At 41.9% G+C, this 14,010-nt stretch overlaps 1 protein-coding gene across 17 annotated transcripts in view; it reads right to left on the reverse strand.

Annotated features, from left to right (window-relative positions):
• The window catches only part of RBFOX1 (RNA binding fox-1 homolog 1), a 1,530,248-nt gene that overhangs the window by 69,653 nt on the left and 1,446,585 nt on the right, over positions 1 to 14,010 (reverse strand). For 16 of the 17 annotated variants that reach the window (XM_042971117.1, XM_042971113.1, XM_042971125.1 and 13 more), the window contains one exon: positions 13,316 to 13,396. The exons of the other annotated variant lie outside the window; for it this stretch is intronic. In XM_042971117.1, coding sequence (XP_042827051.1) covers positions 13,316 to 13,396 — 81 coding nt within the window. The remainder of the gene's footprint in view (positions 1 to 13,315; positions 13,397 to 14,010) is intronic. 17 annotated transcript variants of the gene reach the window in all.

Here is a 14,010-nt window from a genome sequence, read left to right on the forward strand (position 1 = left end):
GGCCTGATTTATGTATGTTTCTGCCACTTAAATCATTGCTTTATGAATTCCACACAATTACTTCCATAAAATCTGCAATCAATACATCAATTAAAACCATGCTACCACCGCTTGCCCTTGAGTTTCATAAAAGTGAATAAACGAGGAAGTGATTTTGCATTTTGATAACATTTAGCATCCTGAGACTGTGGTATCAGATTCTGCCTCCCCCACCCCCCCACTATGGTCAGGTGTAAAAATTTCAGGGGGAGTTAACAGTCATCCAGTCATCTTCCTTTTCCTTTAGGATTTGTTCCTCATATGGATCTAAAGTTCATCTGTGGTTTCCATGTCACTGTGCGAAAATGCACTTGTTTGCATTGATAAGCATATGGAACCACCGGCAGATTGAGGCTGGAAAATGTTTCTCTGACTGTTGACAAATAAAACTGTATCTCTGGTACTTGCTATGGACCAAATAGTATCCACCCCCCCACCTCCCCCCAAAAAGTTGTATGTTGAAGGTCTAATTCCCAAAGTGATGCTATTTAGGGAAGAGACCTTTGGTTGGTAATTAGGTTGAGATAAAATCATGAGGTGGGGCCCTCATGAAGGGATCAGTGTCCTTATAATAAGTGACACCTGAGGGCTTGCTCTCTCTGCCGTGTAAGGACATAGCGAAAAGGTGAACATTCATGAGCCAGAAAGAGAAGGGTCATCAGGAATGACCCTTGCTAGGACCCTGATCTCACATTTTCAGCATCAAAAACTACGACAAAATAAATTTCTGTTGTCTAAGCTCCCCCAGTCTACAGTATTTGGTTATGGCAGCCTGAGAAAAGTAGTAAGAGTGCCGAACAATACCCACACCGGACCCGGATTTTGTGACCTAAAGTGGGATCTAAAGCCGGTAGAAGATGATACCGACATAGTTGCCCATGTATTTAATAATGTATAGTGGAACCTAAGCAAGATCCAATGCCCCAAAACGGAAATATGTTTGCAATACCTGGGCGATTCCTAGGTTATTCTCCCTGATGAATATTTCTCTCTCAATGGGAATTACAGATAAAATCAGAAGAACCCAGAAGAGAAAGGGGCAGATACATACTGGAAATCCACAAGAGGTAATGTCCACGGGATGATTAATGTGGTGAATCTGATGCTCCTCATGAGGAGAAAGGCAAATGGAAACAAGAATAAACTGAGAGGTGATTTTTCACCCAACCAGTTTTCAACATTAAAAAGAGCACAGGTGGAGCCAAGATGGTGGAACAGAATGGAAGTTTTTTGGTTTTTTTTTTGCTTCTTGCATCCATGAAATACAGCAAGATCAACACTAAACCATCCTGCACGCCTAGAACACTGATTTGAGGATTAACACAACAATCTGCACAACCTGAACCACAGAACTCAGCAGGTACATGGGACGGAGAGGTGAGCTGGGGGAGAGAGAAGCCGGCAGAGGGCAGGGAGCTATTTTGTTTGCACAGGGAGGCCAGAGACAGGGAAGAATTTGGGAAAAGCACCTCCCCGCCGCGCAAAAAAAAAAAAAAAAAAAAAGCAGCTGGAGAGACAGGAAAAGTGGAAACAGCCGCAGGGACTGAACTAAAAACGGAGGGAGGAGAAAGGAGAGGGTTTAAATTCCGTTAAGACTCTGTAAACGGGGAGCGCAGAGTCTGAAACTCCTCGCCTCCATACCTGGCGGTGCTCTGGTGGGAAGGGCGAAACCTGGGGCCGGATGCGTGTTGTGATTTTGCATGATCCCTCCAACGCTGCCGCTACACGAGATCGCGTGAACCTTCCTTGGGGCGGGCTGGCGCCCAGCCGCAGTCCCAGCAGAGTCCCGCCAACGTTCCCGGGTGAGACCGGCGCCCGGCCATTGCTCCGGGAGACCCTCCCGCAGAGGATCTGAGCGGGTCCGAGAGGCGGTCCCTCGGAAGTGAGGCGTCGGGAAACACAGCCGCGACGGAAATAAAACTCAGGAGGGAGGTGCCGCCCAGCAACCTGACGGCTTGCTCACGGACAGTGTAAAAGCGGGAGCGGAGGAAGCCCGAGACAAAGGACGGGAGCGTGATTGCTGGTCGGGAGAGCACCTACACTGCTACACTGGGTAGTTGTGCGACGCCATGCTCACTATTCCTGCGCATGTGCATACACACCTACAAGCGGCACAATACTCCACCCCGGTAAGTTGGGCAGCGCCATCTAGTGGAGAACGGAGCCGTTGCACTAAGCCCCGCCCAACCAGGCCAACCTCGTTCTTCAGGAACACAGGTCTCTCTGCCTGCTTTAGTGTACTGACTATAAAGTGCTTCATAGTTTGACTTCTAGGGGAAACCGAAGTAATTTCAATCGTATTTCAGTCTGTTTGCTGGTCCATCTATTCGATTTCCTTTTTTTTTCATTTCGTTTTCTTGAATACAGAGAGAGAAAAAATTTATTTTTATTTTCAATTCTTATTAAAAATATTTTTCTTTGTTTTCTACTATATTTTTTTACTTTGTTGTAAATTTTTCAAATTCTATTTTACTTCCATCATTTCACTTTATTCTATTTCATTGTATTCATTTTTTCAAATTTTCCAACGTTTTCCTCCCCCCCTTTAATCTATCAAGCTCCTTTCAATAACAGACCAAAACACACCTAGAATCTATCATCATTTATTTGATTTGTGTGTGTGTTGTTTTTAATTTTTTAATTTTAACTTTTTTTTTTACCTTATCAATTCCTTTTCTTCCTTCAGAATGATGAAATGAGGGAATTCACACCAAAAGAAAGAGCAAAAATAAATGACAGCCAGGGACTTAATCAACACGGATACAAGCAAGATGTCTAAACCAGAATTTAGAATCACGATAATAAGAATACTAGCTAGTGTCGAAAAGAGATTAGAATCTTTCTCTGCAGAGATAAAAGAAGTAAAAACTAGTCAGGATGAAATAAAAAATTCTATAACTGAGCTGCAATCTCAAATGGATGCCACAGTGGCAAGGATGGATGAGGCAGAACAGCCTCTCCTTATGGAGAATAATGAAGCAGAAAAAGAGAGAAACTAAGGCAAAAGAGCATGATTTAAGAATTAGAGAAATCAGTGACTAATTAAAAAGGAACAACATCAGAATCACAGGGGGTCCCAGAAGATGAAGACACAAAAATGGGTACAAGGCTTATGTGAGAAAATCATACTGGAAAACTTTCCTAACCTGGGGAAAGACAGAGAGATCACAATCCAGGAAGCACAGAGGACTCCCGTAAGATTCAACAAAAAACAACCATCAGTAAGGCATAGCATTGTCAAATTCACAACATACTCAGGCAAGGAAAGAATCATGAAAGCAGCAAGGGAAAAAAAGTCCTTAACCTACAAGGGAAGACATATCAGGTTTGCAGCAGACCTATCCACAGAAGCTTGGCAGGTCAGAAAGGAGTGGCAGGATATATTCAATGAACTGAATTGAAAAATATGAAGCCAATAATTCTTTATACAGCAAGGCTGTCATTCAAAATAGAAGGAGAGAGGGGCACCTGGGTGGCTCAGTCGATAAACATCCAAATTCAGCTCAGGTCATGATCTCGTGGTTCATGAGTTCTGGCCCCGCATCGGGCTCTGTGCTGACAGCTCAGAGCCTGGAGCCTGCTTCAGATTCTGTGTCTCCCTCTCTCTCTGCTCCTCTCCCACTCACACTCTGTCTCGCTCTCAAAAATAAACAAACATTTTTAAAAAATTAAAAAACAAAATAGAAGGAGAGATTAAAAGTTCCCCAGACAAACAAAAATTAAAGGAGTTCGTGACCACTAAACCAGTCCTGCAAGAAATTTTAGGGGGACTCTCTGAGAGGGGAGACAAGATTACAGAAATACATACATACATACATAAACATATAAATACGTAAATACCAAAAGCAACAGAATAGCAAGAACCAGGGAACACCAACAGAAACTCCAACTCTACAAGAAACATAATGAAAATAAACTCCTATCTTTCAGTACTCACTCTAAAAGTCAATGGACTAAATCCTCCAATCAAAAGACATATGGTAACAGAATGGATAAGAAAACAAGATCCATCTATATGCTGTTTACAAGAGACCCACTTGAGACCTAAAGACACCTTCAGATTGACAGTAAGGGGATGGAGAACCACCTACCATGCTAATGGTTGACAAAAAAAAGCTGGCATAGCCATACTTATATCAGACAATTGAGACTTTAAAATAAAGACTATAACAAGAGATGAAGAAGGGCCTTATATCATAATTAAGGGGTCTATCCACCAAGAAGACCTAACAATTGTAACCATTTATGCTCCAAATGTGAAAACACCCAAATATATAAATCAATTAGTCACAAATATAAAGAAACTCATTGATAATAATACCATAATAGTAGGGGACTTCAACACCCCACAGATCATCTAATCAGGAAATGATGGCTTTGAATGACACCCTGGACCAGAGGGACTTAACAGATATATTCAGAATATTTTATCCTAAAGCAGCAGAATATATATTCTTCTCCAGTGCACATGGAACATTCTCCAGAATAGATCACATACTAGGACACAAATCAGCCCTCCACAGGTACAAAAAGATCAAGATCATACCGTGCATATTTTCAGACCACAACACTATGAAACTCAAAATCAACCCCAAGAAAAAATTTGGAAAGGTAACAAATACTTGGAGACCGAAGAGCATTCTACTAAAGAATGAATGGGCTAACAAGAAGTTACAGAGGAAATTAAAAAGTACATGGAAGTCAATGAAAATGATAACACCACAGCCCAAAACCTCTGGGATGCAGCAAAGGTGGTCATAAGGGAGGGAAGTAAATAGCAATCTAGGCCTTCCTTAAGAAGGGAGAAAGGTCTCAGATACACAACCTAACCCTACACCTTAAAGAAGTGGAAAAAGAACAGCAAATAAAACCCAAAACCAGCAGAAGACAGGGAATAATAAAGATTAGAGCAGAAATCAATGCAACTGAAACCAAAAAAAACCACAGTAGAACAGATCAATGAAACGAGAATCTGGTTCTTTTAAAGTATCAAAATGGATAAGCCACTAGCCAGTTGGATAAAGGGGGAAAAAAGGAAAGGACCCAAAGAAGTAAAATCAAGAATGAAAAAGGAGAGATCACAACCAACACACCAGAAATAAAAACAATAAGAGAATATTATGAGCAATTATACACCAATGGGATGGGCAATCAGGAAGAAATGGACAAATTCCTAGAAACATATACGCTACAAAAACTGAAACAGGAAGAAACAGAAAATTTGAACAGACCCATAACCAGTAAAGAAATCGAATTAGTAATCAAAAATCTCCCCAAAAACAAGAGTCCAGGGCCAGATGGCTTTCCGGGAGAATTCTACCAAACATTTAAGGAAGAGTTAACACCTATTCTCTTGAAGCTGTCCCAAAAAATAGAAATGGAAGGAAAACTTCCAAACTCTTTCTATGAAGCCAGCATTACCTTGATTCCAAAACCAGACCCCACTAAAATGGAGAGCTATAGACTAATTTCCCTGATAAACATGGATGCAAAAATGAACAAGATATTGGCCAACCAGATCCAACAATACATTAAAAATATTATTCACCACGACCAAGTGGGGTTTATACCTGGGATGCAGGGCTGGTTCAATATCTGCAAAACAATGTGATTCATCACATCAATAAAAGAAAGGAGAAGAACCACATGATCCTCTCAATAGATGCAGAGAAAGCATTTGACAAAATATAGCACCCTTTCTTGATAAAAACTCTTAAGAATGTAGAGACAGAAGAATCATACCTTGAGATAATAAAAGCTATATACGAGAGACCCAATGCTAATGTCATCGTCAATGGGGAAAAACCGAGAGCTTTCCCCCTAAGGTCAAGAACAAGACAGGGATGTCCACTCTTGCCACTGTTATTCAATATATTATTGGAAGTCTTAGCCTCTTCAATCAGGCAACACAAAGAAATAAAAGGCATCCAAATCGACCAGGAGGAGGTCAAACTTTCACTCTTTGCAGATGACATAATACTCTATATGGAAAACCCAACAGATTCCATCAAAAAACTCTTGGAACTGATCCATGAATTCAGCAATGTGGCAGGATATAAAATCAATACACAGAAATCGATTGCATTCCTATACACCAACAATGAAGCAACAGAAAAAGAAATTAAGGAATTGATCCCATTTACAATTGCACAAAAAACCATGAAATACCTAGGAATAAATCTAACCAAAGAGGTGAAAAATCTATACACTGAAAACTATAGAAAGCTTATGAAAGAAATTGAAGGAGACACACACACAAAAAGGAAAAATATTTCATGCTCCTGGATAGGAAGAACAAATATTGTTAAAATGTCAATACTACCCAAAGCAATCTACATATTCAATGCAATCCCTATCAAAATAACACCAGCATTCTTCACAGAACTACAACAAACAATCCTAAAATTTGTATGGAACCAGAAAAGACCCTGAATAGCCAAAGCAATCCTGAAAAAGAAAACCAAAGCAGGAGGCATCACAATCCCAGACTTCAAGCTGTATTACAAAGCTGTAATCAGCAAGACAATACGGTACTGGCAGAAGAACAGACACTCAGATCAATGGAACAGAATAGAGAACCCAGAAATGGACCCACAAACATATGGCCAACCAATCTTTGAAAAAGCAGGAAAGAATATCCAATCAAATAAAGACAGTCTCTTCAGCAAGTGGTGCTGGGGAAACTGGACAGCAACATGCAGAAGAATGAACCTGGACCACTTTCTTACACCATACACAAAAATAAACTCAAACTGGATGAAAGACCTAAATGTAAGACAAAACGGCATCAAAATCCTCGAGGAGAAAGCAGGCAAAATTCTCTTTGATCTTGGCCGCAGCAACTTCTTAACATGTCTCCTGAGACAAGGGAAACAAAAGCAAAAATGAACTACTGGGACCTCATCAAAATAAAAAGCTTCTGCACAGAGAAGGAAACAATCAGCAAAACTAAAAGGCAACCGACAGAATGAGAGAAGATATTTTCAAATGATGTATCAGATAAAGGGTTAGTATCCGATATCTATAATGAACTTATCAAACTCAACACCCAAAAAACAAATAATCCAGTGAAGAAATGGGCAAAAGACATGAATAGACACTTCTCCAAAGAAGACATCCAGATGGCCAACTGACACATGAAAAAAATGCTCAACGTCACTCATCATCAGGGAAATACAAATCAAAACCACAATAAGATACCACCTTACACCTGTCAGAATGGCTCACATTAACAACGCAGGCAACAACAGATGTTGGCGAGGATGTGGAGAAAGAGGATCTCTTTTGCGTTGTTGGTGGGAATGCAAGCTGGTACAGCCACTCTGGGAAACAGTATGGAGGTTCCTCAAAAAGCCAAAAATAGAACTACCCTACAACCCAGCAATGACACTACTAGGTATTTATCCAAGGGATGCAGGTGTGCTGTTTTGAAAGGACACACGCACCCCAATGTTTATAGCAGCACTATCAACAATAGCCAAAGTATGGAAAGAGCCCAAATGTCCATCGATGATGAATGGATAAAGAAGATGTGGTATATGGGGCACCTGGGTGGCTCAGTCGGTTGAGTGCCTGACTTTGGCTGAGGTCATGATCTCGTGGTGAGTTCAAGCCCCACATCAGGCTCTGTGCTGACAGCTCAGAGCCCGGAGCCTCCTTCAGATTCTGTGTCTCCTCCTCTTTCTGCCCCTACCCCTCCTCTCTCTCTCTCATTCTCTCTCTCTCTCAAAAATAAATAAATATTAAAAAAATTTTTTAAAAAGAAGACGTGGTATGTATATATATATATATATATACATATACATATACACAATGGAGTATTACTTGGCAATCAAAAAGAATGAAATCTTGCCATTTGCAACTACGTGGATGGAAATAGAGGGTATTATGCTAAGTGAAATTAGAGAAAGACAAATACCATACGACTTCACTCCTATGAGGACTTTAAGAGACAAAACAGATGAACATAAGGGAAGTGAAGCAAAAATAATACAAAAATAGGGAGGGGGACAAAACATAAGAGACTCTTAAATATGGAGAACAAACAGAGGGTTACTGGAGGGGTGGTGGGAGGGGGGATGGGCTACATGGGTAAGGGACATTAAGGAATCTATTCGTGAAATCATTGTTGCACTGTATGCTAACTAACTTGGATGTAAATTAAAGAATAAATTAATTAATTAAAAAAAAAAAAGAATGTTGGGATGGAACCACCAATCCCAGGTTTGGGAAGCTGGATGTGGGATCAGAAGCACTTGTATGTCAGGGCACATGTGAGGATATTTGCTGCAGGCAGAAGTGGTACGTGGAATGACTGTGGCCAGAGGACAGCTCAATGAGCATTCACACATGGGACAGCATGAAAACAGCCAGACAGCTGAATGGGAGGTAGTCACAAAATATGATTAATATGTGTAATGTGCCCATAATATGTATGTGTACAGTCCCCTCTGTAGAAAAGCAAACAACTAACACCTCCATTCCATGTGTGTTTGTCCTTCTTTGCATCCTATTAATGGAGAAAACGTGGAGATAAGGGGGTTGCTTTCTCGTTGTATGTTTTGGGATAAAATGGGGATATTATTACCACATCATTCCACACATATGTGAGTGTGTGTGTTTATTAGCATGCTTCTCCAATTACAGTGAGCACACATCACATTTGTCATTTAAAATCTATTCATGAAATTGTAAAGTAAAGAAAAAAAACAAAGTGGGTAACATTGACCTACTACTTCTTATAGAAATAAGGGCCCGTGACAGCTGGCTTTGCTAATCCAAATGAGAAAGTGACTTTGCCATTTATGAAACCTTGGATCTACCTCTTGATATTTCAAATAATAAAAAGGGGAGGTAATGTTCTGATTTGGAAGAGAGGTGACAGTTTCTCTCCTTTCCTATTTTTGCCCAGAGTCATTTCGGATAATATGCAAGCGCTGTATGCAAACAGCGCTGACCATAAAGCTGGTGACTCTCCCTGAGGCAGGAGCCTCCAGACCACTGGCCCCAGGGCTGCGTGGGCAGTGAGCAAGCCCACCAGCCCTGCCCCCGCTTTCAACAAACCTCGCCGTTGAGGGGTTGGTTGTGGGCTATGCAAAGCAACCACAAGGCAATTAAATTAATTAAAATTAGTTCAGAACTAACAAATCAGCTCATTGAATTCCTTTTAAATTTACTTGATGAAAAGTTAATGTTTTAAGACAAAAATATTAATATTAAATGTGTTCCACTTGGTACAAGGTGATCTTCCCTAATTCTCAGGAGTTTTTGCCTTGACTTCATTCGTCTGCCAGAAAGTAGGCTCACTTTACAGTCTGGATGCTAGTGGTTCATCAGAACATGTGAGAGAATGTGTGATGTTTCATGATACAACTTGAATTGGGTTTTCACACCAGGATAAAGGTCAGGATGAGGAGGAAAAACTGGGATCAGTTAGGAAGAATGGGGAGAATCTGTAGGATTAGGTTCTAATGACACAGAGCCATGAGTGGAAATCTCTCTCTAAATGCTTTCACGGCCTGGGTCATATTAGGATGATTCACTTAAGTAGGTGGAAAACCCATTATGCAAAAGTGCATCTTAAAAAACAGATAACCTCAAGTAGGAATTATTTTCATTACAGAGGAATTCAGCAGGGTTCCTTTAAAAACCATCTCCCCTACTGCATTTAAGGGTGTTATTTACAGATGATTAGCTATTTGGCTAGGCAGAGGGGCAATTTAAGTCTAAAACATCCAAGGCCAGTTAAAGATCCATGGGGGGAAAAACACCACAAACTCAGGAGTAATCATGGAAATCAGTGAACACACAGGATCCAATTTACCAAATTGTAATTTATACACACCCTTCTTCAAGAGTACAATTCTTAGATAGCCATGAGAAATATATGCATTTTCAGGTTAAAAAGCAGGTGTCTCCTATAAGACTTCTGAGAAGTAAGGGACCCTCAGCTTTTGGGAAGAAGGCTGGATGGATTCTTAGACAAAAAGAGGCCACACCATTCGGACCCCAAAGACAAGAGATGTGGCTCTCGGCCATGTGTATGTCAGAGCCAGAGAGGATATGAACTTCATGTGGCCATGTGCATGCCCCTGGTGTGTGTGTGTGTGTGTGTGTGTGTGTGTGTGTGTGTGTGTATGACATAGATAGAGAGACAGAGGGCAAGCAAAAATGGCCCTTTACATGCTAGCAGGATTTTGTTTATAGAACATAGGGTGTGAATTTGCTCTAGAGCCTTCACCTTAATCTGGAAGAGAAAATCCAGATGTTATACAGAAGCCAGACAACTTGCACACAGTCGAGTCCTCAAAGGTGTTGCTCACTTGGACAACTAAAGCAGAGGACCTGAGCAATGTGTCTCAGGGAGGAATGGATTATCTTGGCATTCAGGACTGTGGCCTCAAGATGGAAATAATCTACAGTCCCTCTGGTGACCCACGTGGGGAAGCAGAAGGCTCATGTAGTTGTCTGTCCTTAAGAAATACTAACCGAGCTTGTCTGTCTGGGTACTGTTGCTTAAGGGATAGACAAGTGAAGATTCTTATTGTAAGAAATTAGTTTTTGCTTTGTTATGGGGTAGGAGGAGCAGCTATTTATTAGTGGTTGTTTCCTTAGCACTATTCTGTACAAGGACATTTCTTTAATATTTCTGAAAAATTCCTAACCAACCTAAGTGCCCAACCCTGAAGGGGGGGCAGATTAAAATATAATATCATGAAATGATAGAATATTATGAGGCCATTAACATATTTTCAGAAAGTGCACATGACATGATAATAAATGAAAATAATAGGATGAAAATGTGTAGGTACTATGATTGATTATGCAATTTAAAAGTGAAAGGTATTGGACACACATTATATAGTTTCTATCATTATTATAAATTTTTACTTCTAAAGTCAGGAAAAAAATGTATAAACCGTGAAGTGATATTACCATTTTGTATTTTCAATAATTAAACGGACCCTTTATATCTGAGATCAACACACCTTTTCTGTAAAGTGCTAGAAAGACAATATGTCAGGCTTCATGGACCATCTCTGTCTCTGTCACACGTTGTCTTATGCTTTTGTTTTGTTTCTATAATCCGTTGAAAAATCTAAGACTCATTCATAGTTCACAAGCTTTACAAAAACAGGCTGTGGGCTGTGGGTTGGATTTGGCCCCTAGGCTGCAGTTTGCCGACCCCTGCTTCAGATGACATTGTTTCCTCTGTATAATTCCCCCACTTTAAATATGAAGAATTTGTGACATCTTTCCATGTTTGACATTTATGACACACAATTTCCCTAAAGCTGCCTTAGAAGAGCTACCAATTCAAACCAGCCAACTTGGAATTCATTTGTTTTGTACACTTCTGAACAGGGAACTGAAATGGAAATGTGTATTTCACATGATCACTGAAAGCCATGCTTTCCAATATGGTAGCCATTAGCCCCATGTGGCTAATTAGACTAACATTAATTAAAATTTAATTAAATAAAAAATTCAATGCCTGTGTTCCACGAGTCCACGTACTGGACAGTGCAGGTAAGGAACATTTCATCTTAGTTCTATAGGACAACGATGTTACAGAAAACAAAACAAACCAACACTCTGGAATCCAACCGTGGTAAGTTTTGAATCACCAATGTTCCTTCTGAAACTAATATTTATAGAGGAGGTGGGGGATAGGGACAATGGAATGATGATGATATTTAGGGTCAAAGGGAGTCATAAAAGCAGTCAAGCGCTGAATAATTTCCCAGGCTCCAAAAACCCATCTACCACATTGTGTCTGTGTGATCCTGGGTTATCACTCCGTCGTGGTGCCCTCCACTCCTCCGCTGTAAAACAAACATTATAATACCTACCTGGTGCAGACTTCAAGGATGAAACGAGGTTCACATGTGAAAATGTGTACTAGTGTCCTAATTCTATGACATAACATGCACACACATTTATACCGCCCAAAGGGGGCAACTTCCATACATTTAGAAATAACCACTTCTTGCCAGTATGTTTAGATTCTTGTATCTCAGGGACACAGAAAGATACCCTGAATTTAATGAGTGCCCACACTGCTATTGAAGATACGAGGCTGGTTGGGAGGAACACAGGCTTCCCCTACAACCTGGTGCCTTCAGAAACTCTCAGGTTTGTCACAGGCATGTTTCTGGCTCCGGGTGACTGCTTCTAACCTGTGCCCCACAGCAAAGAGTTCGGTTTTTGTGAGCCTTCGGGAATTGAGATGCTTGGGAGGACTCCTCCCTGTCTCATCTTCACATGATCATCGTGTGCCTCTTGCCTCTGCTTTCCACCATCCCTCTTCTCTAACTGGCTTCTAGCAGCCCACCTTCCCCTGTCCCCACACTCACTTTTGAGCACTGATCCCAAAGAGGACCTGTTTGGCAGTTAAGGGGATTTCATCACCCATGAAATACATGAGAAAGTCTCAGCTGTGGCCAGGGGTCTTTTTGAGGAGAAGCAAACCAGCTCGGGTAACCATGATGGAATCCATGAGAACTGTAATTCTTCAACCTGTTCTAGGAACTGGGGTGGGGGTGGGGCATTCTCCACCCTGGAGCATCCATCCCAGGCAGAGAAATCCTTGGTTCTTCCACACCAACATTGTGACCTACCTTCCATATTTACTTTTGGGCCTTCTCCCCACTTGATGGCCACATTCATATCTATTAAAGTAGCTTTTATTGCTATTTCCCCCACCCAGTTACATGGGGGAGAACCACATTCTTCTCTCTCCTCCCCCTGCTCAATAGAATCACACAGCAAAGGGCAGAACAGCCTTGCAAACAAGTCGCTGTTTTCCAGTGAGAAAATGGTGCTGGGGAGTGACATCCAAGCACCTGTTGCTAGGGGAGGGTGTCGCTTGGATGGCCTGCATATTTTACATACATCCATTATTTTCATGTTAATTTGAAAAGCTGGGATAGAAGGCAGGCAGTGAGCTTTAGACCCCCCCTCCCCCCACCATCATGCGCCTTCCCCCCCAAATGAATGCCCCATGTCCCATCCATTGGACCTGATCCTGACAGGTCTTAACAAAGGATGACTGGGGCATCCGGGAAGTGAGCATTCAGATGTAATGAGTGAAGGAATTAGATGCTAAGGCGACAGGGAACACAGAGACATGCTTATGGGAACCAACTTCACCTTGTGGAGAGCCAAAGGGAGCGTGGAGCAGAGAGGGAGGGGAGGGGAACTTACATGGCAGGGAGGGTGATTGGACTCAGATTTATGTCACAAAACAGGAAGAGAGCCACAACAGTGGGCTTACTTGCGGAAGTATATACAAGTGAACTGGGGGCACTGTACATGGAAGATCCCTCCTGGTTTGCCTGGCACAACAGCACCGTACCTATGAGAGAGAGACAGATGGCATCTGGTTGGGGAACAGGCACACTGCACCTGAGAGTTCACGGCAACGCAAACAAGAAAGGCAGAGACACGAACACATAGCCACATCCCCGTGCCCATCGTGGGAACACCCACGGGAGCCCCATCTCAGCCGAAGGGACTCGGAAGCCCACCCTCCCCAGCCCTCCAAGAAAACGTCACTCCTTGTCATCCGGGCTTTGCGTAGCGGGGTCTGGCAAGCCCCAGGACCCGCCTTCAGATCAGTGATGGTGGCAGTGTGGCATACTTCAGAGGGAGCCTAAGAATTATCAGAGGGAAGTAGATGATAAGCCTGGCTCAGACACCACTTAGCTGTGTGATCTTGGTAAGTCACTGTACCTCTCCGTGCCTTGGGATTCCCATCTGGAAAATGGGGTGAATATACCTACCTCCAGAAAGGGTCGTGAATCGTATGGCTAGAGATGCGCCCAACACAGGGGTTGCCACCTAATCATCACTTAGCAAAGGGTCAGCACGTGCAGGGCTTTGTTTGGAGAAAACTTTCCTCCCCCACACTTTAGACCTTCTGAATTCGTTCTTCAGGGGAAGAACAGAAGTGCAGCAGGGAGGCAATGA

Source organism: Panthera tigris, chromosome E3, assembly GCF_018350195.1.
Source record: "Panthera tigris isolate Pti1 chromosome E3, P.tigris_Pti1_mat1.1, whole genome shotgun sequence".
In the NCBI taxonomy this organism is placed as follows: Eukaryota; Metazoa; Chordata; class Mammalia; order Carnivora; family Felidae; genus Panthera; species Panthera tigris.